The 27,031-nt window shown below is 37.0% G+C and overlaps 2 protein-coding genes across 5 annotated transcripts in view; both read left to right on the top strand.

Annotated features, from left to right (window-relative positions):
* The window catches only part of TRPC3 (transient receptor potential cation channel subfamily C member 3), a 78,680-nt gene extending 69,842 nt beyond the window's left edge, over nucleotides 1-8,838 (top strand). The window contains exons 11-12 of one of the 2 annotated variants that reach the window (XM_029235861.1): nucleotides 5,210-5,282; nucleotides 7,998-8,838. In XM_029235861.1, coding sequence (XP_029091694.1) covers nucleotides 5,210-5,282; nucleotides 7,998-8,140 — 216 coding nt within the window. In that variant the 3' untranslated portion in view covers nucleotides 8,141-8,838. Of the gene's footprint in view, nucleotides 1-5,206; nucleotides 5,283-7,997 lie in introns of both variants that reach the window. The other variant, XM_029235860.1, reaches the window with a different exon arrangement.
* Nucleotides 8,839-17,603: 8,765 nt separating this feature from the next.
* BBS7 (Bardet-Biedl syndrome 7) overlaps nucleotides 17,604-27,031 on the top strand; it is a 44,781-nt gene continuing 35,353 nt past the window's right edge. For all 3 annotated transcript variants that reach the window (XM_029235082.1, XM_029235083.1, XM_029235081.1), the window contains exons 1-4: nucleotides 17,604-17,786; nucleotides 19,395-19,460; nucleotides 22,024-22,086; nucleotides 23,472-23,647. In XM_029235082.1, the coding sequence (XP_029090915.1) occupies nucleotides 17,751-17,786; nucleotides 19,395-19,460; nucleotides 22,024-22,086; nucleotides 23,472-23,647 (341 nt within the window). In that variant the 5' untranslated portion in view covers nucleotides 17,604-17,750. The remainder of the gene's footprint in view (nucleotides 17,787-19,394; nucleotides 19,461-22,023; nucleotides 22,087-23,471; nucleotides 23,648-27,031) is intronic.

Genomic DNA, 27,031 nt, shown 5'->3' with positions numbered 1-27,031 from the left:
GAGCAAGATAAAGCAAATGTGGCAAATTTCTAACATTCGTGAATCAAGGTGAAAAGTCTGAAGTCACTTTATTTTACTTTCAACTTTTCTGTGCGTTTGAATTTTTTTCAAAAGAAAAACTGTTTGCCAAACGTTTATGTGTGAATTGGTATTAATTTTTTAAATGTACTCTTCTCTGATTACCAATGAGATTGAACATCTTTTCATACATTTGTTGGTCATTCAGTTTTCCTTTCTTGTGAATTTAAATTCTTTTTCCTAATTCTACTTGGCTGTTTGTCTTTACCTTAGTGACTTGTCAAAATTCTATCATGTCCTGGATACTGATTCTTGGTCAGTATGTTTTGCAAGCATCCTCTCTCCCTCTTTGGTTTGTCTTTTAACTTCATGTAATGGTTCACTAAGGAGTCGCAGCCTGTGAATGTATGAAAGTGACTTTGTTTTCAATAATTTCCCACTAACTGTCTTATTTTGAACTCTTCTTTTCCACTGAATGGAGGAGCCCTTTAAAACACCTTGTCAAGGCTCCATAACTTTCCAGTGACTTTGGGTTATTAGAAAGTCTCACGTTTGTAATTAAAGAGATAGTTATGTTTATTTTGAAACTTGAGAATTCCCTGGCAGTCAGTGGTTAGAACTTGGTGCTTTCACTGCTGAGGGCCGGGGTTCAATCCCTGGTGGGGGAACTAAGATCCTGCAGGCCATGCTGCATGGCCAAAAATAAGTAAATAAATAAGTAAATAAATAAAAATTATTGAGTGAGAGAGAGAGAGAGAAAAAGAGGGAGAAAGAGAGAGAGAAACAGAGAAAGAAAGAAAGAAAGAAAGAAAAAGAAAAACTCTCCAAATCAATCTAGCACTCTTCTCCTCCTCACTCCTATAGCACAAGCTAAACCTCTGAAGGTGACTCCAGTGGCTGAAGGCTGTGGTCTGTTTTGTCCACACCTCCTCCTGTTAGCTCTTCTAGGTGTTCATCCTGTGCTATGTGGCGAGGCAAGGGGAAGAAGCTGAAAGGTAAACATTTTTCCCTTGAGTTAACTGCAGATTGCAGTCTCTTCCTTGTTGTTCGTCACTAGTGCTCTAACACTGATCAAATCCTGATGTCCTGCTTGTGGCCGTCACCAAACTGCTACCTGTCTAACTGGGCGGGGGCATGTTTAAAGGGTTTGAGAAGGTGATGCACAGCTCCCTGATGCAGAGATCTGGCTCTCACTTGAGGTGTGGATCTAATTTTCACCTTTCCCATAAGGAGAGCCCATTGTCCAAGCCCCATTTATTGAAAAGATTTTCGTTTTCCACTGCTGTGTATTCTACCCAACATAGTGGAAATTTGTCTCTGTTTGTCAAATATTGAGAGTACAGGTTGACCCAATGGCTCTTCCTCTCTTATCACAGTTCTTTTTCCTTTCTGACTAAATTACCAGGATCAGGCCAGCAAGCCTGCTAGAACAGCCATCTAATTGGAAGCAGGATGCCAGGCTCCCTTTCGTACAGGCAACCCTAAACTTTACATTGCCTTGGATTTCCTTCTTCCCTTCGCTTCTAGGAGGCGGGCTGCACCTTCTTCCTTCCACACAGGTAAGGGAGAGAATAACCTCTCTCCCCGCAAAGCCCATGATCCCTCCCATGTCTCACTCTCTTTCCTAATGTGAGGTGAGGAGAAAGTAGTTGGTAAGTTCAATACTGGTCTAGTGAGTCTCAGTAAGCCCTGAGGGGAGGTGGATGGCTCCAGCTGCAGGGGCCAACGTGGTCTTAGACCATGGTGGCTGACCTGGTACTTAGCATCCTTTTTCATCAGTCTTGGGTTTATCAACAATTCCAGGACAGCAGGAAAAATCCCATCTGACATAAGATTACATGTTATTGATATTCTTCCTTGTATGAAAGTTTTAAATTGTCCTAATATGGTCAGATGTATCAACATTTTCCTTATGGCTTATCCTTTCTGTTAGCTTTCTCAAGAAACATTACCATATTCCTTTCAAAGTTTTTGCTTTTCACATTTAGATTTTTCGTGCATTTGGCTCTCTTCTTTAATATATGGTGTGAGGAAGGTCTAATTTTAACTTTCCCTGTAAGGATAGTCCATTGTCTAGGCCCTATTTGTTGAGCAGCCTTTTCTTTCCCACTGATTTGTATTACCGCCTTTCAAGCTGCTTTTCACTGATAAACACTTCGTTGTTTTTTCTTTCTATAGGAATATGCCTGCATTGTCCCCAAAACTTAATTATATCCCACCCACAGTGAATTGTCCCAGTGAGGTTTCGTTGGAGCAGGGATTGTATTCACTGTTGCATCTCCAGTGCCTAGTATGGTACCTGGCACAGAGCTGGCGCTCACTAAAAATATTTGGTGAATGAATGAATGAGTCCTGCCTAAGGTCTGTTCTGGGGTCCAGATTCCACACAGCTCAACAAGTTTTATACATATTTTATTATGACTGATAAAATGGGCTTTTCCTTTTTGATAGCATGGGCTCCCTCTCAATCTGTCATTATTCTCTGAGACAGACATTTTGAATTATCCTAGATTTCTCCTTTTTACTTGACCTTGGCATCTAGTGGGTCACTTTGGTTCATAATTCATACTTTCTTAAAACTGAGGTACATTTTCCACCCTCACTATATCTGCATTTCAGTTAGAACTTTTTTTTCTTTTCTTTATTGTGTTTTTAATGCTTGATATATGCACAAGAATATGTGCAGCACGTCAATTATGAAGTATAATTACATGCATACCTAGGAAGCCACCACTTCCATGAGAGGGATAACATTATCTGTCCACTGCCTCTGCATGGGTGCCCCTCCCTAGGCCACACCCTTGCCTCCACCTAAGGGGTAGTCACTATCTGGAAGTCTGGGTTTCTCATCCTCTGGCTTTGGCTTTCTTTTCAAATATAGGTTTATCACAAATATAGATAGTCCTAAAAATGCATTATGTGGATTTACTTTTATTTAGTAACCTTATAAGGATAGTTTCATACTTTGTGAAGTTTGCAACTTGAATTTGTCATTCAACATTTATGCTTCTAAGATTCATCCATACTGTTGTGTGTGGCCATGGTTCATTAACTGCATTAATTAATTTCATTAGTGAACAGAATGACATTACACTGTGTAACATACCATGATTTATTTGTCTATTCTTCTGTTGGTATTTGTTTGGACTGTTTCCAGGTTTTTTGCTGTCTCAGACAAGATTGCTATAAACCTTGTCTATGTCTGTCTCTTGGTCCACATGTGCTAAGTTTCTCTAGGGCCTATACCAAGGAGTGGCCTTTCTGAGTGAAAGGATGTGCAAGTGTCCAACTTTAAAAGATAATGCCAAATTGATAGGGGATGAAGAGGTACAGACTACTATGAATAAAATAAGCGGCAAGGATATATTGTACAGCAGAGGGAAAGATAGCCATTGTTTTATAACAACTTTAACTGGCGTGTACTCTATAAGAATATTGAATCACTGTGTTGTACACCTGAAACTAATATAATGTTGTAAATCAGCTGTACTTCAATTACAAAAAGATAATGCCGACTTGTTTTTCAAAGTGGTCTACTGCACTTGTACTCATGCCAGTGAAGTACAAAAGTCCCATTGATCCATATCCTTTCCAACACTTGGCATTATAAGATTTATTAATTTTTCCCTTTTCAGATATAAAATTGTATCAATTTTTTCCAGTTTTATTGAGATATAATTAACATACAGCACTGTATAAGTTTAAGGTATACAGCATAATGATTTGACTTACATACATCATGAGATGATTATCATAATAAGTTCAGTGAACATCAGTCATCTCATATAGATACAAAATTAAACAAATGGAAAAAAAAATTTTTCTTGTGATGAGAATGCTTTGGATTTACTCTCTTACCAACTCTCATATATAACATAAACGAGTGTTAATTGTATTTATCATGTTGTACATTACATCCCTAGTACTTATTTATCTTATAATGAAGTTTGTACCATTTGACTGCCTTCATCCAATTCCCCTCCCCACCCCCATGTATCTCCTTTTAATTGTAATTTGTATTTCCCCAAGAAAAGATTTTGAGATTGTTTTATATACATGTTGGCCATTCACAATTCCATTTCAGTGAAGTACCTGTTTGTCTTTTGCCCATTTTTCTATTGGATTATTTGAGTTTTTCTTATTAAAGTTCCTCATATATCTTGGATCCAAATTCTTTACCAGTTGTAAGTATCATCAACATTTTCTCCCAGTGTGTGGCTTGCCTTTTTACTTTCTTTATGGTACCTTTATAAACAGAAGTTTTAATTGTAATGAAGTTGAGTTTATAAATCTGAAAAGTAGAAATTATAATAGAATTATAGTAGAAATACTATAATTAGAATTTTTATCTTGTTTAAAAAACATCCAGTTGTACACTGAATTTATAAATATATTCTCCTATACTTCCTTTTAAAGGATTTAAAAGCTTTGTCTTTCATATTTAAGATGCATGTAGAGTTCCTTTTTTTGCGCATGGTATGAAGTAGGGCTCCAATTTAATTTTTTCCGTATGGTAAATAATTATCTTGTAAGAGCATTTATTTAGTTTGAAATATATTCACAATATATATTGCTATGAGAGGAAAACATAATATAACAGAATATATGGTATTTAGACAACATAAAATGTAATACATATAGTAATTAGTATATATACAAAATTTTAAGATATTGGAAAGACATACACTAAAATAACAACAATGATTATCTTTGGACGGTGGGATAATTGATGATATTCATTTATTGTTTAGTTCTCTGTATTTTCCAAATTCTCCATATTGAGCATATACTTATGTATTTTTTAAACAATGAGAAATAAGGTAGTATCTATAGATGATAATTTAGTGTCAACGCACCTTAAAGAGAAATCATTATTTGAAAGAGAAGCCATGAATTGAAGTCTTTCAGCTTAACTTCTTTTGAAGCTTCTTGCATCCCTGGAGTGGGGTGGCAGTGAGGGTGAATGAAGCCTGGGTCAGGGCAATGTTTGTGGATCATGCAGTAAAACTCAGTACAAGGTGAAAAGTGATGAGGTTCTGAAATCTGGGTGAGTCTTCTGTAAATAGTTACATACAGCTTCTCTCCCCTGAGTTCTTTGCTTTACAGGTATGTAAGGCTCTTTGGGAAATAGGATCCAGATTACTTATGTGTATCATTGGTGATACAATTTTTTTTTTTGACCCAACAGCAGATAATGAAAAGACTTATAAAGCGGTATGTTTTGAAAGCACAAGTAGACAAAGAAAATGATGAAGTTAATGAAGGTAAGCACCTTCAACTTGAGAAACATCCTTTTACAACTAATTTAATAAACTTGGAAAACTTCATATCGAAGGATACTTTAAAAATCCAATATGGGAGAGTAAAAAATGAAAGTAAAAGTCAACCAGAAATAACTATTGTTAGTACAATTCCTTCTTACCCTGCTTTCAAAAAAAAAAAAAAAAAGAAAACAAATTTAAGTTGATTTTGGAGTTGCCTTGTATTTTGACTCATCATAATATATCAAAGCAAGACTAAGCCACTTAATCCCAGTAGGAAAGACGGGGGCATTACTGATTTCAGTACAAAACATTTTAATAATAAATTAAAATTAAAACGTGTGAAAAAGAAAAAAAAAATCCAATCTCAGGTAACTGTTTGGGTTCCTCCAAGATTGACAGGAGAATCTTACGCTACATTTCTAAACTCTTTCTTTTTAAAGAAAGTTACTTAAATTGTCAATCAGAGACAGTTTATCACTACAGAATGCCCTGATTTCTTAGAATGTAAAGTCTGCCATCTTTCTGGGAGTTTTTAATCCCTATTACATAAGTAGTCTGTAGTTTCACTTCTGTTTCAGGGAGTTCACATTGAGTGTTAACATTTTTCCAGTGATGCAGGTAAAATAACGTTGGCTCAAACAGAATCCACATTTCTTCAGAAAAATCTTTACTTTGTTGTCCAGAAAGAAATCTCTATCCCATTTTTCTCATCTGGTGTTTCTCTTTTGCCTTTCACTTTTCTTCTTGGCACCTGTTTTCCAGGCGTATCCTAGGCAGCATGTCTGTCTGGACTATAACACTTTTTCATCAAAGGCTGGGATATAAGACAAAGTACAGGTCCAGAGATGGAAAGAATTCAACCAGGGAGAAATAAGTTGGCGTAAAAATAGAAACTCTAGCTTTCAACACCAGTGAGATGCTACTAGATAGAGCTACGCTGATAAGAAAAGGCTAAACTAAACTGTTGAGCTTTGAAGCCATTACTTGATTAATACAAGGAATCTCTTACAAATCTGAGTCAATACAATGGTATGTGTTTGTAGAAATCTAAGAATGTGTGATTGGAAACCAGCAAAAACCCAATCGTGGTGACCTAGAAACAGTCTCAGAGAGACAGGATTGGAATTGAGTTTTAGTTTAGAAAGCAGAAACCTTATCTGTTGTACCATAACCTCCCTGAAAACAAACAAAAAACTAAGTGAAGGGGGCAATGGGCCACCATGACAGCATCAAAAACAAGGAGTCATCTTCCAAGTCCTTTTATACAAAAGAGGAAAGTGAGTTAAGGAAAATTTGGAGTTTTGAACAAAGTTCTAACTAAGAAAGTATATCATATAATTTAACCTGTTCACTGAATACATGAAGAAGCTAAATTCCAAAGAGGTTGAGTAATTTGTGTTTCCTGTGTTGGCAAACTAAGTACAACACTTAGTGTGTAGGCTTCCCATAACTCAAAAACAAGGAAGAAGAATGTAGTAGTAGGGAGGTGAAAGGGGGCCCACTGGGCTTATGGCCCAAATATGATACTAAATGCTGTGAGAATCCATTTCTTCCACCAAAGACTGGCCTCGCGATTTTGAATTTGATCAGTTTATTTCCTCTACGTTGCCAAATGTGAAAGGAAAAGCCCCCCCCCACCTTTTTTTTGCCACAAAAAGAATCAAATGTTTTGTGTGTATTCTTGAGGAAGAGCTAGAATTCTTTAATATAAAAGGTTCTGACGTTTATATAATAAAAGAACATAGATTATACTTTAAAGCATCGTAAAGATACCAGAAAATATCATGAAAGATATGTTTTACATATGATTCCATTATAGAAAGCTATTAAAGTACCAGTGATTTAAAGAATCATTTCCTGGATTCAAGATAAATTCATGCCCCAAGGTTTACCTTTCAAGGTCAATGGCTTATCTACATTACAATTATTTGCAAGAGAATCCAGTTATTAATTGCAATCTACACATGCTCAAAGTATTACCAAGCTAAATTATGGGAATAGTTGTGTTTTAATAGCCAGAAGTTTCCTATGGAGACTTCTGCGTATGTAAACATTGCCAGTGGTACCACATCTAAACTCCTTAATTTCACCATTGCTTGTTATTTCCTTATACATCATCCCCTGTGCCACAGAAACTAATTTGTTTGTTCCTTAGCTCCATGTTCATTGCCATTGCCTTCCCTAAGAAATACCCCTACCCTTTTTCCTTCCTTTCCCTTACTTCAAACTTGACCTCAGTTTACTTCTTACGTGTGAGTATTTGCCTGTTATATAGATTGATTCATTTTTAGAAATGTTTCATTTTGCTAGGATTCCCTTCCAGCCTAGCAATGGGAGATGATCCATATAGGTGTCAACCCTTATGGCTCAGGGAACCAGACAAACTCCCTGAAGATAGAAAGGAGATACTCTGATTATAGACCAGTTAACAGAGAAATCACCCTGTGTTAAAAATTGGCTGAGCCACAGGACAATAGTTTAGCTGAGTTGTACTTTTAAAACATAGCTGAACCACTTTTTATAGCTTTTTTTTTCAAAAGCCAGTACATTTCTAAAGGCAGACATTCCTTAAACATTCTAAAGGAAAACACCTGAAGTAACTATGTTGGAGATGTTATGAGACAAATGCATTCATGTATAAATTTCACTCTTTGTTTTTTTCTAAATACGAAGGGCAAATTACCAATTATATGTTTTTTAATACAAATACCGTAGGTGAATTAAAAGAAATCAAGCAAGATATCTCCAGCCTTCGCTATGAACTTTTGGAGGACAAGAGCCAAGCGACTGAGGAATTAGCCATTCTAATTCATAAACTCAGTGAGAAACTGAATCCCAGCGTGCTGAGATGTGAATGATTCAGTAACCTGGAATTATGGCTTTGACTGTAGCACAAATGTGGGCAATAATATTTCTAAGTATGAAATACTTGAAAAACTATGATGTAAATTTTTAGTATTAACTACCTTTATCATGTGAATCTTTAAAAGTTAGGTCTTAATGATTTTACTGTTTTATCACATGCAAATGGTCTTCATTTTAATTGTCTGCCTTGACATTACAAACAATGACGTGCCATTGTATTTAAAGGCCCAATATTACTACATTATTGATATTTTTGTCCATTTTAGAATAAACTGTATGTCTTTGCACTACCTGTTTGCCTCTAAGAGACTGTAAGCTCCTTGGGGACAGGGACCATGTCTTATTCATCTTTGTGTCTCCAGCATCTAGTACAGTGCCTGGTACATAGTAGGTGCTCAATAAATGTTGTCAAAACCAACTGAACTGAACTGCCAACGAAATACAAATAAAAATTAAAAGGCCATCACTATGTAGCATATCTTCCCTTGTCCAAGTGCTAAAGAGATTTTTTTTTTGAAAAATATAAACTGAAAAAATTTTACAAGCAGCTATGACTTGGTCAGATTTTCTTAGAATTTTTGACATCACTGATAATCCTAGAACCTTTGAGCCCTGAATGAAGAATTTCACAATGAAATGGGTTAATAGAAAATATAATTACATTACATATTTGTTTCATAGAATTGTTCAAAACAACACATTAAAGATTTTTCTAAAGTATATACTTTTTGCTTACTGTCTTAGATTTTCATTTGGTTTTTTTCAGTAATGTGACTTTAGTCAGTGGGGTGGTGAATTTTGTAAAGTCGGGGGTTATGCAGCATTGTTAGTTTGTTATAACCTCCTAATTTCTGCCTCTGATGCTTTAATGCTAAATAAGTTATCAACAACTGACTTCATATCTTGCCTGTTAGCTCCACTCTGAGTTTTGGAGGGTATGCTATGGGGAGGAATAGGAAGGAGCAATGGCTGTGTACCTGGAAAGCCATGTCCAAGCATCACCAGGTGTGTTTCATTTTCCTTTGAGGCATCTCTTGCCATCATTGCTTACGATGATTGACATCCTTTTCCTTATCAAGACATTTCACTTACACTTGCTACACAAAATAGATTGTGATGTATGTGTATGACTTACTATATAACTGAGCTGAACGCTGGTAATATCCACAACGCTTCATGACTTTACTAGGAAAGGGGATGCAGACTGGTAAGTCCCCTCCTCTCTTCACAGACCATAAAACGTCAAAGTATTTTTTTTAACCAGCTAGGTTTAAAGCATAGAGTTATGCTTACCGTCCTAATTCTCTTCAGTCTGTTCCTCTCAAATCTTACCAGAATACAAATTATGATCATAGATCATAGATAGTTTTATAGGTTCTAAAAGCCAATTACATACATAATACTTTGAGTCATTGCTATCACACAGGAAGGCTTTCTAGACATGAAGACAAAAATGAACAAAATGAAGACAAAAATGAACATTAAATGGAACTACATAAAGCTCTTTAAAGATTATTTCTTAATTTCTACTTTTGAGGACTTAATTAAGAAAAGAACTTTATACATTTTTTGCTACCATTGTAGGATATTTCATTAGCTTTTGTGCTATGCTAAAAGTATTTTGTCTTAAACATTGTTCAAACTTTATGTATTTTATGTTATACCTCAGAACAGAATAAAATACTGAATTTTTCATTGTTATATGTTACTATACTTTATATTACTACAGTAAAGATATGGAGTGTCCATAATAGACAACACTTTCAGTCTTATACATAGTATTGTCTAGGATTCCAAGTGTGGGTATTTTTGCTTACAGCTATGGAGCAGAATAATAAATAATATTTTTGATTGGGGTTGGAAAAATGTTGAATGTAAAAGTGTTAAAAGCAGCTAGTTTAGGATTCTTGGAGTCTTGAGTGAAGATAAAACTCATGTCATCTATGCCATGTGAGTACATACATCTTTTCAGTCCATACCTTTCACAACTCTAGAGCTCTCAACGTAGGTTTTTTTCTCCTTTATTTACTATGCTTGTGTAAAACTAGTATGTTTTTGATATTTCACATTTTTTCTTTTTTTATAGTTTCTGGGTGGTAGTCCAGAGGAAGATGTGATACCAAGGTGTGGTAGATGCTATTGATACTATGGATGCCCTGCCCAGATTGCCTTGAATGGACCAGGGCATGCATCTCTCAGATCCTGAGTGTTGGCTCCTTAACAGTTCCCAGCTATCCTGTTCCCCAGGAAATTGCCCTCAGCTGAAAGAAAGCAGCCCTGTCCTGGTCTGGTTGTTATGACCTCCCCTCCTCACACCAATAAACGACCAACTGGCGTGGTCGCACAAAAAGCTGTCCCCTTGTGTCAAGGTAGGGCCAACTCTTTTGGTGCAATTCATGTTTCAGAGCTCTGGATAGGATTAGGCTGCAGCTAGACTCCAGCTGAGACCAAATCTTTTCTTAGCTTCTTCCCTGTTTTATCCTTCCTCCCTCCCTCCCTTTCTCCTGAGAGCATCCCCTCAATAAATCACCACATCCAAATCTTGTTAGAATTTGCGTCTAGGGAACCACCCTAAGAGGTAGGTATTACTGTGGTAACTTAAGGGTGAGGTAAAGGTTAGTTTAGAGGATTATGTGAGAATTAATACTTCTTTGAGGTTAATGATAGGCCTGGGCCACCAAGTCCTTGACCCACTTACTATTGTAACAGGCACATTGGGCTTAAAAGTAAAGCTCAAAGAAGTTGGTGGGGCAACTTGGAGAAGGGAACACTTTAACAGGACCAAAAGCAACTTGTCTAGCAAAAGACATTTAGGTGCTCATGATTGATTACAGGACTATCAAAGTCCAATATCTCCTACTTTGTGACCTCTTTGCTATGCTTAGTTTTTTCCTCTGTTACAGATAAGATCAAGGAAAGGAGGCAACACTCAACTGGCTTCTTAGGCTTATTGTTTAAAAAGTTTGGCACTTTGTAAGTGCTTGCTGTATTAAACTTACTGAGGACCCTTGACTTGCTGGAATTCACAATATGTTGAGAACCTTGGATTCATAGACTTGAAATAAAAGAAGGGACTATGCAAAATAGTATCCAGTGTCTTCAAAAAGTTCTGTGCACTACTGAAACTTAGAAATGACATAAATATGTTGTGATTATTAAAAGCAAAGTTAGGGAATTCCCTGGTGGTCCAGTGGTTAGGACTCCACGCTTGCTTTCACTGCTGAGGGCTGGGTTTGATCCCTGGTCAGGGAAACAAGATTCCACAAGCCACACTGCTCCAAGCAAAAAAAAAAAAGCAAAGTTAGTATAATTTAGGATAATTCTCTTTCCCCATCATGTCCAACATATTTCAATTCAAATGTGTAAACCAAATGAGAGCAGCTTTTGTAAATGGGATGGTAAAGTGTCATATGGCCAATGTCTAAAGGAAACTGAAGCCGCATTAATTGTTAATTGTGTGGCCTGAAACAAATCACTTAACTTCTCTGGTCTCATACATTGTCCAGTCAAACAGGGTTATGCTACACCAGGGGTTCCTGGTCTCTGGGCATTGTAGAGGTGTTTCAGAAGGTTAATATCATCTTCCAAGCTGGTAATGATCTCTGTTTCCATATCTTGCTTTTATTTAAAGTCAGCCTAAAAGGGCTATTTATTATTTTTCTTTTTTCTTTTTCCATTGTATGTTTCTTTTTTCTTTTAAAACAAGAGTTTGAGAGTTTCCAAATTGGTACCACATATTAGTGGAGACCGATATGTATACTCATGACTCAGTCACTCAGCCAACCACCTCTAGCTGTGTTGATGGTTTTAACACAGTTAATGAATAATGAATTTAATGCTCCTATTCTTAGTAATGAGTTCTTTAATTTATGCTTACAATGATTGCTTTAAGACCACAACATAAGGTTATAAGTTACTGAAGTGCATGGTAATTCAGTAAATTTGTCTCATGGCAATTTTTATCACATCTGAGATGCAATCATCTGGGGTTTTGTTGTGTTGTGTTGTATTTGGGGGTTTTGTTTTGTTTTGGCTTTTATTTTTTTTTTGATGTAGCACACCAAGATGTCGCAACTACCTTAAGACATGTTTAAAAAGAGAAAATATAGTGGCAATTTTGTCTAACTTTGTATTTCATTTATTGTGAATAAAAACTCCCCACCCTGCTAATTATTTGAGAAGTGCTTAAAATTAGTAGTTTGAAACCTTTGCTCATCATTTTGAAACAGAACACAGTACTTAAAAATAAAAAATACATTCCTTGCCTTTTCTAGATGCAGAATGAAAGAATTCCAAGTAACATATCATACAAGCTCTTTTTATTTATTTTTGATAATATGTCATAGCCTCATTTCTATGTTTTAAAAGTTGATCTTCAGGACTTCCCTGGTGGCAAAGTGGTTAGGAATCTGCCTGCCAGTGCAGGGGACACAGGTTCGAGCCCTGGTCTGGGAGGATCCCACATGCCACGGAGCAACTAAGCCCGTGCACCACAACTACTGAGCCTGCATGCCTAGAGCCCGTGCTCCTCAACAAGAGAAGCCATGACAATGAGAAGCCCGCGCACCACAGTGAAGACCCAACGCAACCAAAAATAAATATCAAATAATAAATAAATTTTTTTAAAAAGTTGATCTTCAAAAGAAAACCTCTCATCTTTTACACAATTAACTGAATGTGAAATAAACAGCGGGCATCACTTCTTAAATGGAAAATAAGCATTGCCAGCCTATGTTTTTATTACAAATATTATAAATATTGTATAAAGATGAATTCTATAATGCCACCTTAATTAAATAGCAATCTAAATACCTTTTCTTTAAAGTTACATTTATATGCAAAAATTACACAAAATTAATTGCAAAACCACACAATGAAAAAATTAAGTTATTATTAAAATTCCTAAGAGCTTTGAAGGATTATATACTACTATGAAAATAGTTTGTGAATCCAAAAGGGAAAACATTGAATTAATGTTTTCTAAGATTTCACCCAGTCCTGGAATACTATAAATACTTCCCAAGCATCATTTTTAAAAAGATAATGTCTGCCCACTTCACCAGGTTTTTGACATTTTGATGGTTTGTTTGTTATAATACAAAAACATAACAATATTGATATCGGTACCATTTTCCTTAAATTGTTAACATGCACTGCCAGGACCTAAAAAGGGAAACAAGAAAATAGACGGTGGGAAGATTCGGTACTCACCGTCTTAGAATACCCTTTATCAGAAACTTGCAATCACTGGGACAGCGGATTGCGTACTTTGGAAACTATGCCCAGTTAAACAGATGACTCTTAAACACCTTACGGAAAACAAAAAAACAGGAGGAGAAGCTCATAATTCTTCAATTTATAACCGACTAAAGTTATTTTGGTATATTTCTTAACAGTCTTTTCCTGTAATTGAAGTCATAGTATACACACAATTTGATATTCTTTTAAAATTGTCCTGAGCACTTTCCACATTGCTATACAGCCTTCATTATTTTCACTTTCAATGGCTGCATAATAGCCCGGAAAGTGGAGAGATGCAATACTCCCCTACTATTGGACACGTAGGTTCCTACTTTAAATAATGCCTCGATCATGGCTTCTAACCTATTTTGTGTTGTTTTCATAGACTAAATATCCAGAATTGGGGTTATAGGTTAAAAATATCACCACATAATTTATAGATTTGGATATACATTACTAAGTTGCTTTTGAAAAGGGTTTTTATTACTAGTTTAAAGCATCATGGATGATGAGCACATGCTCTCTCTACAGCATATAGTGGTATCATTTAAATTTATTTTCTAATTTGAAAGGCAAAAAAGGTATCTTGCTTTAATATTATTGATTACAAGTGAAGGTAACAAATTTTTATATGTTCAGTAGCCACCTTTTTTGTGTATTGTCTGTTCATGTTTTTCTTATTGGAATAATTATATTTCTTTTTTAAATATTTGTATGAACTGTTTATTAAGATACTAACTACACATATTTATCCTAAATTTTTTTTTTTATAAATGTATTTATTTATTTGGGGGCTGCATTCGGTCTTCATTGCTGTGCGCGGGCTTTCTCTAGTTGCATTGAGCAAGGGGCTACTCTTTGTTGCGGTGCGCTGGCTTCTCATTGCGGTGGCTTCTCTTGTTCTGGAGCACAGGCTCTAGGCGTGCGGGCTTTAGTAGTTGTGGCACGTGGGCTCAATAGTTGTGGCACATGGGCTCAGTAGTTGTGGCACATGGGCTCAGTAGTTGTGGCGCACGGGCTTTGTCGCTCTGTGGCATGTGGGATCTTCCTGGACCAGGGCTCGAACCTGTGTCCCCTGCATTGGCAGGCGGATTCTTAACCACTGCACCACCAGGGAAGTCCTAAATTTTTTTGTTTTAAAATTTTTGTGACATATTGAAATGTCTAATCTTTGTTTTTTATATCTGTTTTTTCTTTGTGGTTTCTTCTATTCTTTTTAAGATGAAACAAATTCCTTTCTGTTATGGGCTGAATTGTGCCTCCCCCCCACCCCCAGCCCCCGCCAAATTCATATGTTGAAATCCTAATCCCCAGTACCTCAGAATGTGACTGTATTTGGAGAAAGGACCTTTAAAGAAATAATTAAGTTAAAGTTAGGTCACTAGGGTGGGCCTTTATCCTGCATGACTGATGGCCTTATTAGAGGAGGAGATTAGGACACAGATGAACACAGAGGGAAGACCATATGAAGAAACAGGGAGAAGATGGCCATCTACACACCCAGGAGAAATGCCTCGGAGGATTTGTTCGGTTCCCTGCTGACAACTTGATTTTGTAATCCTAGCCTGTGAGATCATACAAGAAAATAAATTTCTGTTGTCTAAGCCACTCAGTTTGTACTACTTTATTATAGTGGCTCTATCTAACTAATATACCTTCCAACCCCCTAAATTCCATAAAATTCTATTACAATTCTATTTTATCTCCTCTATGGCTTTATTTTTTCAATTTACTTCTAAAATTTATATGTATTTTTGTGGAGTCTAAATGGGTATTTTCTCCAAATTTCTACACAGCTAAACCATCTTCAGGCATTGTTGTCTATTTCAATACTGAGTTATTTTGGCCTCAGCAAAAGAATTGTCTGGGGCTTCCCTGTTGGTGCAGTGGTTAAGAATCCGCCTGCCAATGCAGGGGACAAGGGTTCGAGCCCTGGTCCGGGAAGATCCCACATGCTGCGGAACAAATAAGCCTGTGCGCCACAACTACTGAGCCTGTGCTCTAGAGCCCGCGAGCCACAACTACTGAGCCCGCGTGCCACAACTACTGAAGCCCGCATGCCTAGAGCCCGTGCTCCACAACAAGAGAAGCCACTGCAATGAGAAGCCCGCTGCACTGCAACGAAGAGTAGCCCCCACCCTCTGCAACTAGAGAAAGCCCGCATGCAGCAACGAAGACCCAAGACAGCCAAAAATAAAATTTAAATAAAAAATTAAAAAAAAAAAGAATTGTCTGGAATATCCTGGGACCTAGGCAAAACTTTCTCAGATCTCTGTGTAGGAAGTAATTTCTTTTCTTAAGAACCTCTTCTCAGATATGGGAACATATGTATATGTATAACTGATTCACTTTGTTATAAAGCAGAAACTAACACACCATTGTAAAGCAATTATACCCCAATAAAGATGTTAAAAAAAAAAAAAAAAAGAACCTCTTCTCAAGGGCTTAATTCTTGTTTCACAAACATTTGTGAACTCTCCCCTAGTTGACCACAGAAATCATTTGTGAACTCTCCCCAGTAGACCACAGAAACCACTTATTCATCTGTAGTATTTCTGTAGGCAGAGTGTGGTATGCACAAAGGAAGGACTGATGAAAGTGAGTCAAGTAAGGTCAGCTCTCAATCAGATCACGGGTCACTATAGGCCAGCAATAGTCAGAGGGTCCCTGAGGCCTTTTCGGGGGGTCTGTGATTTTGAAGGTATTTTCATAACAATAAGATGCTACTTGCCCTTTTCACTGTGTGGACATTTGTACTAATGGTACAAAAGCAAGGTTGGTTAATACTGCTGGTACTTAAGCGTGGATCAAGGCCACACATTGACAGGAAACAAAGTTTCATGTAAAAATGTTCTTTATGAAGCAGTGAAAATTGTTAATTTTAAGCCTCTACTCGTAGTACATATCATTTTTTTTTTTAATTCGGCCATGCCACGTGGCATGTGGGATCCTAGTTCCTCCACCAGGGATCAAACCTGGGCTCCCTGCAGTGGAAGGGTGGAGTCTTAACCACTGGACCACCAAGGAAGTCCAAGTACATATCCTTTTTAATACTCTGTGGGGTGACATGGGAAGTATGCATGAAGCATTGCTACTGAATACGGAAGTACATTAGTTGTTTCAAGGAAAAGCATTTGTATGATTATTTGAATTGCTAGCTGAACTCACTGTTTTTTTCGTGGAACTTTTTTTGAAAGCACGACTGACAAATTACGATTATTTAGACTTGGATACTTGGCATACACTTTCTTGTGAATTCAAGAAGGAAAACTATCATTTCAAGGAAAATAATTGACATTTGTTGCCAATGCTTCAAATTCAAGCTTTTAAGCACAAATTAGAATTTTTCAAAAATTTGTATCTGCCATCTGAGGTTGACAACTTTCCAACACTTCAAAACTTTTCTGGTGGAATCTGTGATGATATTAACAAGTGGACTTTTGGAGATGTTGTATAATGAAGCCACATTGCAATTAACTTTTCAAAAACTACCACTTGTTGAGTTTGGACCACATTTTCTTTATATACTTAACAAAGAAAGAAAAAACAACATATACCAATAGATTGTATGCAGAAGTAGATCTGGGACTCCCCTTTTCACTGTTCAGGTGGACAGTGAATAGATTTGCAAACAAAGCCAGTCTTTTTACTTTTCTTTATTTTGGAAATAGTTATTTTTCATTAAAATATTTATATAATGAGTTCATTTTTTTCAATATGTTTTTTAGAAACTTAGTTCTAATTTCTAATATGGTAAATATCAATAGATAATTCATATAACCAAAAGGTCTTTGGGGTCCTCAATAGTTATAAGAGTTTTGTAAAGGGGTCCTAGAGCCAAAAGTTTGAGAACTCCTATGCTGCTGTAAGCTAACTCTTATGGCGGTGAAACCTAATTCTTTGAGGGATCCTTTCTAGTGGCGGTGAAACAGGTCAGAATCTACCAAGACTTCAAGTTAAGGCTCTACACAGAAAAGACTTAAGACTTGGGGCTCAGGGCGGTGGCGGAGGCATAGCCAAGACTGCGTCTCCGGTCTCCCTGGAAACCACCCTTCTCAGGTCTCCTGGAGCTCGCCCTCCGTTCCTCTCCGCCTCTCATTGGAGCGGGTTAAGTCAGTGGGCGGTCTGTCGGGAGGGGGTGGGGCTTCATTTCCTTCCGGGGCCCTCTCGCAGGAACGTACGGACGTCACGCAGGACGCCGCTGCCCTGACGCTCCGCCTTTGCATCCCCCACTGAGCCCTCAGTAGTTGGCGTTGGCCCTCAGTGGAGAAGCAAGCTTTTTCCCTTTGGAGGCCTGGGGTCCCGCAGCCTCTATCCTACCTGGCCTGGCCTGGCGCTGCCCAGCGCGTCCGTGCCTCCGTCATGGATCTGAATTTAAACCGAGCGGATTATTTACAGGTAAACCTGAGGGGTTGGGGCGGTCGCTGCGCGGGGTGAGCTGCGCTCCCTGAGAGGATTCGATCCTTCCACTGGCGTCTGTTGGGGTGTCTCGGCGGCGACGCGGCGGCACAGGAGCGGATCTGGGTGCCACCCTCCAGACACCTTGCTCACGGGCAACTCCGGCTTGTTGGTGACGGTCCACGGGGACTTGGAAAGAGGGAGCACGCGCCTCCGCGGTGCTGGCGTCTGCCAGGTCCTGAAGATGCTCTGAATGTCCTGATGCGCTCCCGGATTCCTCCCCGGGGCCCTTCTCCTCCTCCCCGGCTGCAGCTTCTAACTCCCTGATCTCCATCTGTACCCAGTCCCTTCTGCCGAGCGCCAGACACTTGTTTCTTACTGTGAGCCGGACCCCACGAGCCAGATCATAATAAAAGCAATGACAGCCGTTTTCGAGCGTCTAGTTTATTCTCAGATCTTAACACACGTACATATATTTAATCCTGATAAAAATTCCTAAAGTAGGTACATGAGGATCAAGGGGCTCAGAGAAGGTGATTTACATGATATCGGAAAGGATGGAGTTCCTATTTGAAACAAAGCCTCTGACTCCAGAGCTGGTGTTCTTTCTGGTACATCACCCTGCCTCTCAATATTTCAGCCCTAGACTTTCTCTCCTTCTCCATCTCCTTTTTTCAGTAATCCTATTTTGGCTAATGGTACAAATGTTTGTCCTGTCACTTTCCTTGAGAGTCATGCTAGGTACTTCCCACCTTAATATCTTCCATATCCATCTGGTCACCACATTTTGCTGCTTTTATCTCCTAAATATCTCACGAATCTGTCCCATTTGCTCCCTCCATCTCTGTTACCCCTAGTTCAGTCCTCATCTTCTCTTGCTTGGAAAATTGAAATAGCTCCTAGCCTCCAGCTTACCTCCCTCCAAGACATCCTTCATATCATTACTAGATTGATGTTTCAAAAATACGGATCTGAACAGATTAAACTTTAATACTACCCCCTAGAATACAGAATTAAAGGATAGACCTATACTATATGTAAATTCTTGCATTCTCTGTTGTTTCCACCAGTTTCTCTCTCTTTGGTCCCATTCTCCTCCCCTAACCATGCACCACTAGTGACAGTGCCCTGCTGAGCAAACCATGCTGTTTCCATCTTCTGTTACTTTTGTAAAATAATCTTCATCAGCATGGTGGTATTTTAGCTAAAATCTTTTATGTTGCGTTTTCAATAATAATCTATTACCAAAGATTTTAAATTACAAACACACTTTAACAAGTGTATGAAGTTGTAAAAGAAGGCTTATAGAAATATTTTTTTGGTGTGAAGTATCTTGCCAGTAATGCCACGTTATTATTTTTGACTTGACAACTTTATAGCATAAATTTTACTATTTTTGATTGTTTCCTGTATTCTGACTTTTGTAGTATATTTCATTAGAAAATAAGTTCATTGCTGATAATAATTATTTCATATCACTAATTAATTGCAATAAAAAAACTGAGGCTTACTATGATTAGAATCTGCTGGTCCTTTTAATCTCTGATTTAATAACTTCAAATTAGTGTATCAGAAATCACTCACCAGGCAGCTGATGTGTTTCCTTAGGTGGGAGTGACCTCTCAGAAGACTATGAAGCTACTTCCTGCTTCAAGATATAGAGCCACACAAAAGGTAACGTAGAGATACTGATTTCTCCATATGTCTTCAGCTCTGACAGAGGAGAGGTTTACATTTCCTTCATTATTGATAAGTTTTTTTTTAATTCTAAGGCTAAAATGGAAATGAATTTCTTTTCATTTGAACAGAGATTAGAATACCAAGGGACATTTATAGACAGCAAGTTTCTTGGACATTATAATTATTATGCACAATTAGTAAATAGTATAAGCAAACTAGTTGAAAACCATATTCCATTTTTCTGGTAATAACTTACCCTGTGTGTACCAGATTGTGTATATGAAAAAAGAAAAAAAAACACAATAGACTGTAGAGAAAATGCTTTTTAAAAACTTTATCATATTTTTAAGAGTAATTAAATATATTGATGTTAATCTTTACATTTAACTAACAATATTGATTATTTTAATAGAAATATTAATCCTGTGATTTCCATAAGACAATTATAATTTCTTGGTAAACTAGTAGGATATTTTAATAGCTGCAAAATAAATATAGTATTCCTATATATTAACATTTTATCAGTATAAATCAACAGATTTTTGACTGTCATTTATTGTATTCACTCAATTAGAGCAACACTTCTCAAACTTTTTGGTCTCAGGACTCTTACACTTTTTAAAAAGATCATTTTATTTATTTTTTATTGAAATATAGTTGGATTGAATATTGAAATATATTGAATATTTGAAATATATTATTGAAATATATTGAAATATATTAAATATTGAAATATAATATATATATTATATAAGTTACAGGTGTACAATATAGTGATTCATAATTTTCAAGGTTATATTCCATTTAGTTATTATAAAATATTGGCTATATTCCCTGTGTTATACTATATATCCTTTTAGCTTATTTTATACATAGTAGTTTGTATCTCTTAATCCCCTACTCCTGTGTTGCCCCTCCTCCTTCCCTCTCCACACTGGTAACCACTGGTAGTTTGTTTTCTATATCTGTGAGTCTGCTACTTTTTTTTTAATATTCACTAGTTTGTTGTATTTTTTAGATTCTGCATACAAATGTTATCATACAGTTTGTCATTCTCTGTCTGACTTATTTCACTTAGCATAATGCCCTCCAAGTCCATCCATGTTGTTGCAAAAGGCAAAATTTCATTCTTTTTTATGGCTGAGTAGTATTCTTTATCCATCAACTGTTGATGGACGCTTAGGTTCCTTCCACATCTTGGCAATTGTAAATAATGCCACTGTGAACATTAGGGTGCATGTACCTTTTCGAATTCATGTTTTTGGGATTTTTTGGATATATACCCAGGAGTGGCATTGCTGGGTCATATGGTAGTTCTATTTTTAGTTGTTTGAGGAACCTCCGTACTGTTCTCCACTGTGGCTGCACCAATTTTCATTCCCACCAACAGTGTACGAAGGTTTCCCTTTTCAGCACATCCTTGCCAACATTTGTTATTTGTGTTCTTTTTGATGATAGCCATTCTGACAGGTGTGAGGTGATATCTCATTGTGGTTTTGATTTGCATTTCCCTGATGATTAGCGGTGTTGAGCATCTTTTCATGTGCCTGTTGGCCGTCTGCATTTCCTCTTTGGAAAAATGTCTGTTCAGGTCTTCTGCCCATTTTTTAATCAGGTTGTTTGTTTTTTTTTATGTTAAGTTGTATGAGCTGCTTACATATTTTGGATATTAACCGCTTATTGGTCTTATTATTTGCAAATCTTTTCTCCCATTCGATAGGTTGTCTTTTCGTTTTTTTGATGGTTTCCTTTGCTTTGCAAAAGCTTTTAAATTTAATTAGGTAAATCAGCTATACATCAATAAAAATAAAAAGTAAAAAGTTTTAAAAATATCAAATAAGTCTGTCACAACCTCATTTTGATAAATTTTTTTATATATAAATTTATTTATTTAGTTTTGGCTATGTTGGGTCTTTGTTGCTGCGTGTGGGCTTTCTCTAGTTGCGGTGAGCAGAGGCTACTCTTCGCAGCGGTGTGTGGGCTTCTCATTGCGGTGGCTTCTCTTGTTGCGGAGCATGGCCTCTAGGCGCGCAAGCTTCAGTAGTTGTGGCACTCGGGCTCAGTAGTTGTGGCTTGTGGTCTCTAGAGCTCATGCTCAGTAGTTGTGGCGCACGGGCTTAGCTGCTCCGTGGCATGTGGGATCTTCCCGGACCAGGGCTCGAACCCGTGTCCCCTGCATTCGCAGGCTGACTCTTAACCACTGCGCCACCAGGGAAGTGCCTGATAATGTTTTAAAAGTTAATCTTAAAATGTTCTTATGCTCCAGTTAAAGGAAAAAAAAAATTGCCTCCTTGTCATTTCTGTCTCTATTTTCTTGTTCTGTTTACCTTGTAGGAACAGAACAGAAAGCCAGCTACCTCCATAACAACTCTTCATAGCCTTCTCTTTGGCCCTTTCTTACAATTCTTTGGTGGATATTTTTTGTGGGGATGTCTTTACTAGATTTTCTGGTCTCTACTTTTAAAATCATAATTTATATATTGAGAATCTTGTTTTCCCCATATAAGTTAGTAGGGCATAATGACAGTAATTTTAGATTCTCTTCAATCTGTTACAGGTGGTTGTTGGAGATCATGATGGAGTAGTTATGTGCTTTGGCATGAAGAAGGGAGAAGCAGTGGTATGTGTACCTTTTGAATACTCCTACATTAAAATTTTTTCTAAAGCATAATGAAAAATAGGTTGAGGGAAGTAGTCATATGAAGTATGAGATTACAGGCAGCATGAGAGTCATTTGCCAGCCATTTGTAAAACATCTTTGACAGCCTAGGGTGATATATTAGTTTTTTATGCTGTGTAACAAGTTACCTCAAATTTAGGGGCTTAAAACAAAACACATTTATTATCTCACGGGGCAGGAGTCCAAGCTCGAGGCCTCACGTGGCTGCAACACATGTACAGCCAGGCTCTATTTCTTTCTGGAACTCAGGGTCCTGTTCCAAGCCCATGTAGTTGTTGGAAGAATTCAGTTCTTTACTGTTGTTGGACTGAGGTCCCCACTTTATTGCTGTCCGTAAGCCAGGGCCTGCTTTCAGCGTCCTGAGGCCCACCACAATTCCTTGCCATGAGCTCTTCTCCCAGGCCCTCGCACAACATGGTGAACTGCTTCTTCAGGCCAACAGGGAAATCTGTCCAGTCTGCTAAGATGGAGTCTTATATAACAGTGTAACATGGACGTGACCGTCACATCACCTTTGCCACTTAATATAGCCTAACCAAGGAAGTGAGTTTTATGTTATCATATTCCCAGATCATAGTTTACAAGTGATGGGTCTGAGATGTGAACTCTTATATTCATTCTACATTATATGAAATTTGCAAAAAGATGAAGAGGGTAAAAATTATCAGAAACTCAGTGTTTCCATTGTTCATATACCCTTCCAGATATTTTATTCTCTGTGTATAAGTCATTGGCGGTGAAGGGAAGAAACTGATGCCAATAATAATATAGAAGATAATGAGGAATAAACTAAGGATGCAAATGTTTCCAATTAAATAGAGAGATATGAAGTTATATGCTCAGGTTTTCAGTAAATTCTACAGTCCTTAATTTATACTACTAAAATTTATAAAATTGTAAGGGAACCAGGAGAGATTAGTTTTAAAAAGATGATTAAGGTATAAAAACATGTGCACTGGAACCAGCTGAGGAATCTTGGTAAAATGCAGATTCTCATTCAGTAGATCTGGGGTTGAGCCTGAGAGTCTGCATTTCTAATAAGGTAAGTGATGCTAATGCTGCTGCTTAGCGAACCCTACTTTGAGTTGCAAGAGTTTAGATTTTAATAATGTCATTGAAATGCAATGTGAGTGGGAATAAACGTTGCAAAGTTTGAAGATATTTAGCAAAAAACCCAGAAGACCACTGGATACATTTGTATCTAAAGGTGTTCCTATTTAGAACTATAATATGTTGTAAGTTTAAAATCACAGCATTTTTTATGGTAAAAGAAAATACTTGGAATAAATTTGTGTACTTAATTTTTTCCTCAATGGTTTTTGCAGACAGTGTTCAAGACTTTACCTGGGCAGAAGATTGCCAGATTGGAACTAGGAGGGGTTCTTAACACGCCCCAGGAGAAAATTTTTATTGCTGCAGGATCTGAAATTAGAGGCTTCACAAAGAGAGGAAAACAGTTTCTCTCTTTTGAAACAAACCTCACTGAAAGCATTAAAGCTATGTATGTTTATTCTCTTTTTTATTTTTACATATCCATTTACAATATTTTGGATAGGTGACAAACATCAGATTAAGTATCACATCTTAGTAGGTTATCTGGGAAATAATTAAAGATACTTTATTAGTCGGAAATTAAATTTGACCTGGAGTCAATACAAAATCAATTGGGTGTTGAAATCTTATCTTTTTAAGACATTTATAGTATTTATAGCTTCATTTTTGACTAGTTAGTTCTGTTATGATTCATGATCAAAGTATAAAAGAAGTGAAAGAAAATCTCCAGATATTTAGGTTCGTGTTGCTTTGCTGTCTCTGGTAGTTCTGATTTTGAGGTAGCATCATTTTGTCAAAAGCCTGGCCATCAAAGTTAATGACTACCAAAAAGGTGTAATTTCAGGTGAGTCAGGTAAGACTCTAAGTGAAAAATAGCTTCCTTAATGGCTTCCTGCTATATGAAATTTTGCAATTAAAATTTTAGTTTTTGAATCATGGAGAACTGGAAGAGGCTTTAAAGTTTATCCACTGTCCTTCAAACCTGCTACTTAGGAGAATCCCTTGGAAGCTTTAAACAATAGATTCCTCGTACTACCTCATACCTGCAGAATCAGAATTATTAGGAGTGGGTTAAAATAACAGTTTTTCATTTGAATCCTATGCAGCCATGTTATATAAGAAGCCAGACCTTGGTTTGGAAACTACTGATCCAGAATTCTATTAATGTATAGCTGTCCTGTGTAATTCTGTATAATGCACAGCATGTGTCCTGATGTCTGGGCTGTAAAACTTAGGTTTGGTGAGATTAGATAAGAATTAAACAGTGGCAAGTGGAAGTAATTTCAGTGGCTTAATAAGAATATCATTCATTTCTAGAAATGCTTTTCTAGATACGCATGGCCAGTGGTAATTGTGAAATACTAAAACCAAAGTAGCTAATTATTAGCATACCTCCACATTCAGAAAGGAGTTTCCCAGCAAATAGTCTCTTTAGCTAGTTTCTTAAATGTTTTTACTGGAGTGGCGGAGGTAGGATGGAAAGGTTCTTTACTCAGTTTTTGAAAATTTATTATCTGAATCACCACATTGATAAGGTTGCATGGGAAAACAAGATTAGAACTTGAAAATATTCAGTAAGAAAACTGACCACTTATAAAATTGATTACCACTCATTAATCCTTCCCTGCTTATAAAGCAGATGGATTTGAAAATGAAATTTCAAATCTTGTAAGAGATTTAGAATTTCATTAAGTTGATAAAAATTATATTGAGAACTTTTAATTTATTTATTTATTTTAAACAGCAGGTTCTTATTAGTTATCTATTTTATACATATTAGTGTATATATGTCAATCCCAATCTCCCAATTCATCCCACCACCACCAGCCCCCTGCCACTTTTCCCCCTTGGTGTCCATACGTTTGTTCTCTACATCTGTGTCTCTGTTTCTGCCCTGCAAACCGGTTCATCTGTACCATTTTTTTAGGTTCCACATATATGCGTTAATATATGATATTTTTCTCTTTCTGACTTACTACACTCTGTATGACAGTCTCTAGATCCATCCATGTCTCTACAAATGACCCAATTTCGTTCCGTTTATGGCTGAGTAATATTCCATTGTATATATGTACCACATCTTCTTTATCCATTCATCTGCTGATGGGCATTTAGGTTGCTTCCATGACCTGGCTATTGTAAATAGTGCTGCAATGAACATTGGGGTGCATGTGTCTCTTTGAATTATGGTTTTCTCTGGGTATATGCCCAGTAGTGCGATTGCTGGGTCATAAGGTAATTCTATTTTTAGTTTTTTAAGGAACCTTCATACTGTGCTTCATAGTGGCTGTATCAACTTACATTCCCACCAACAGTGCAAGAGGGTTCCCTTTTCTCCACACCCTCTCCAGCATTTGTTGTTTGTAGATCTTCTGATGATGCCCACTCTAACTGGTGTGAGGTGATACCTCATTGTAGTTTTGATTTGCATTTCTCTAATAATTAGTGATGTTGAGCATCCTTTCATGTGTTTTTTGGCAATCTGTATGTCTTCTTTGGAGAAATGTCTATTTAGGTCTTCTGCCCATTTTTGGATTGGGTTGTTTGTTTTTTTAATATTGAGCTGCATGAGCTGTTTATATATTTTAGAGATTAATCCTTTGTTGATTCGTTTGCAAATATTTTATCCCATTCTGAGGGTTGTCTTGTTTGTAGTTCCCTTTGCTTTGCAAAACCTTTTAAGTTTCATTAGGTCCCATTTGTTTGTTTTCATTTTTATTTCCATTACTCTAGGAGGTGGATCAAAAAAGATCTTGCTGGGATTTATGTCAAAGAGTGTTCTTCTTATGTTTTCCTCTAAGAGTTTTATAGCATCCGGTCTTACATCTAGGTCTCTAATCCATTTTGAGTTTATTTTTGTGTATGGTGTTAGGGAGTGTTCTAATTTCATTCTTTTACATGTAGTTGTCCAGTTTTCCCAGCACCACTTATTGAAGAGACTGTCTTTTCTCCATTGTGTATCCTTGCCTCCTTTGTCATAATTTAGTTGACCATAGGTGTGTGGGTTTATCTCTGGGTTTTCTATCCTGTTCCATTGATCTATATTTCTGTTTCTGTGCCAGTACCACATTGTCTTGATTACTGTAGCTTTGTAGTATAGTCTGAAATCAGGGAGTCTGATTCCTCCAGCTCTTCTTTTTTACCTCAAAACTGCTTTGGCTATTCGGGGTCTTTTGTGTCTCCATACAAATTTTAAGATTTTTTGTTCTATTTCTGTAAAAATTGCCACTGGTAGTTTGATAGTGATTGCATTGAATCTGTAGGTTGCCCTGGGCAGTATAGTCATTTTCACAATATTGATTCTTCCAATCCATGAATATGGTATATCTCTCCATCTGTTTGTAGCATCTTTAATTTCTTTCATCAGTGTCTTATACTTTTCTGCATACAGGTCTTTTACTTCCTTAGGTAGCTTTATTCCTAGGTATTTTATTCTTTCTGTTGCAGTGGTGAATGGGATTGTTTCCTTAATTTCTCTTTCTGATCTTTCATTGTTAGTGTATAGGAATGCAAGAGATTTGTGTGCATTAATTTTGTATCCTGGAACTTTACCAAATTCATTGATTAGCTCTAGTAGTTTTCTGGTGGCATCTTTAGGATTCTCTATGTATATTATCATGTCATCTGCAAACAGTGACAGTTTTACTTCTTTTCCAATTTGTATTCCTTTTATTTCTTTTTCTTCTCTGATTGCCATGACTAGGACTGCCAAAACTGTGTTGAATAATAGTGGCAAGCGTGGACATCCTTGTCTCATTCCTGATCTTAGAGGAAATGCTTTCAGTTTTTCACCATTGAGAATGATGTTTGCTGTGGGTTTGTCATATATGCC

This window comes from Monodon monoceros, unplaced genomic scaffold (genome assembly GCF_005190385.1).
Source record: "Monodon monoceros isolate NGI ecotype Baffin Bay Population unplaced genomic scaffold, NGI_Narwhal_1 Super_Scaffold_20, whole genome shotgun sequence".
NCBI lineage: Eukaryota > Metazoa > Chordata > Mammalia > Artiodactyla > Monodontidae > Monodon > Monodon monoceros.
This window is presented reverse-complemented; position numbering and strand designations above follow the sequence as displayed.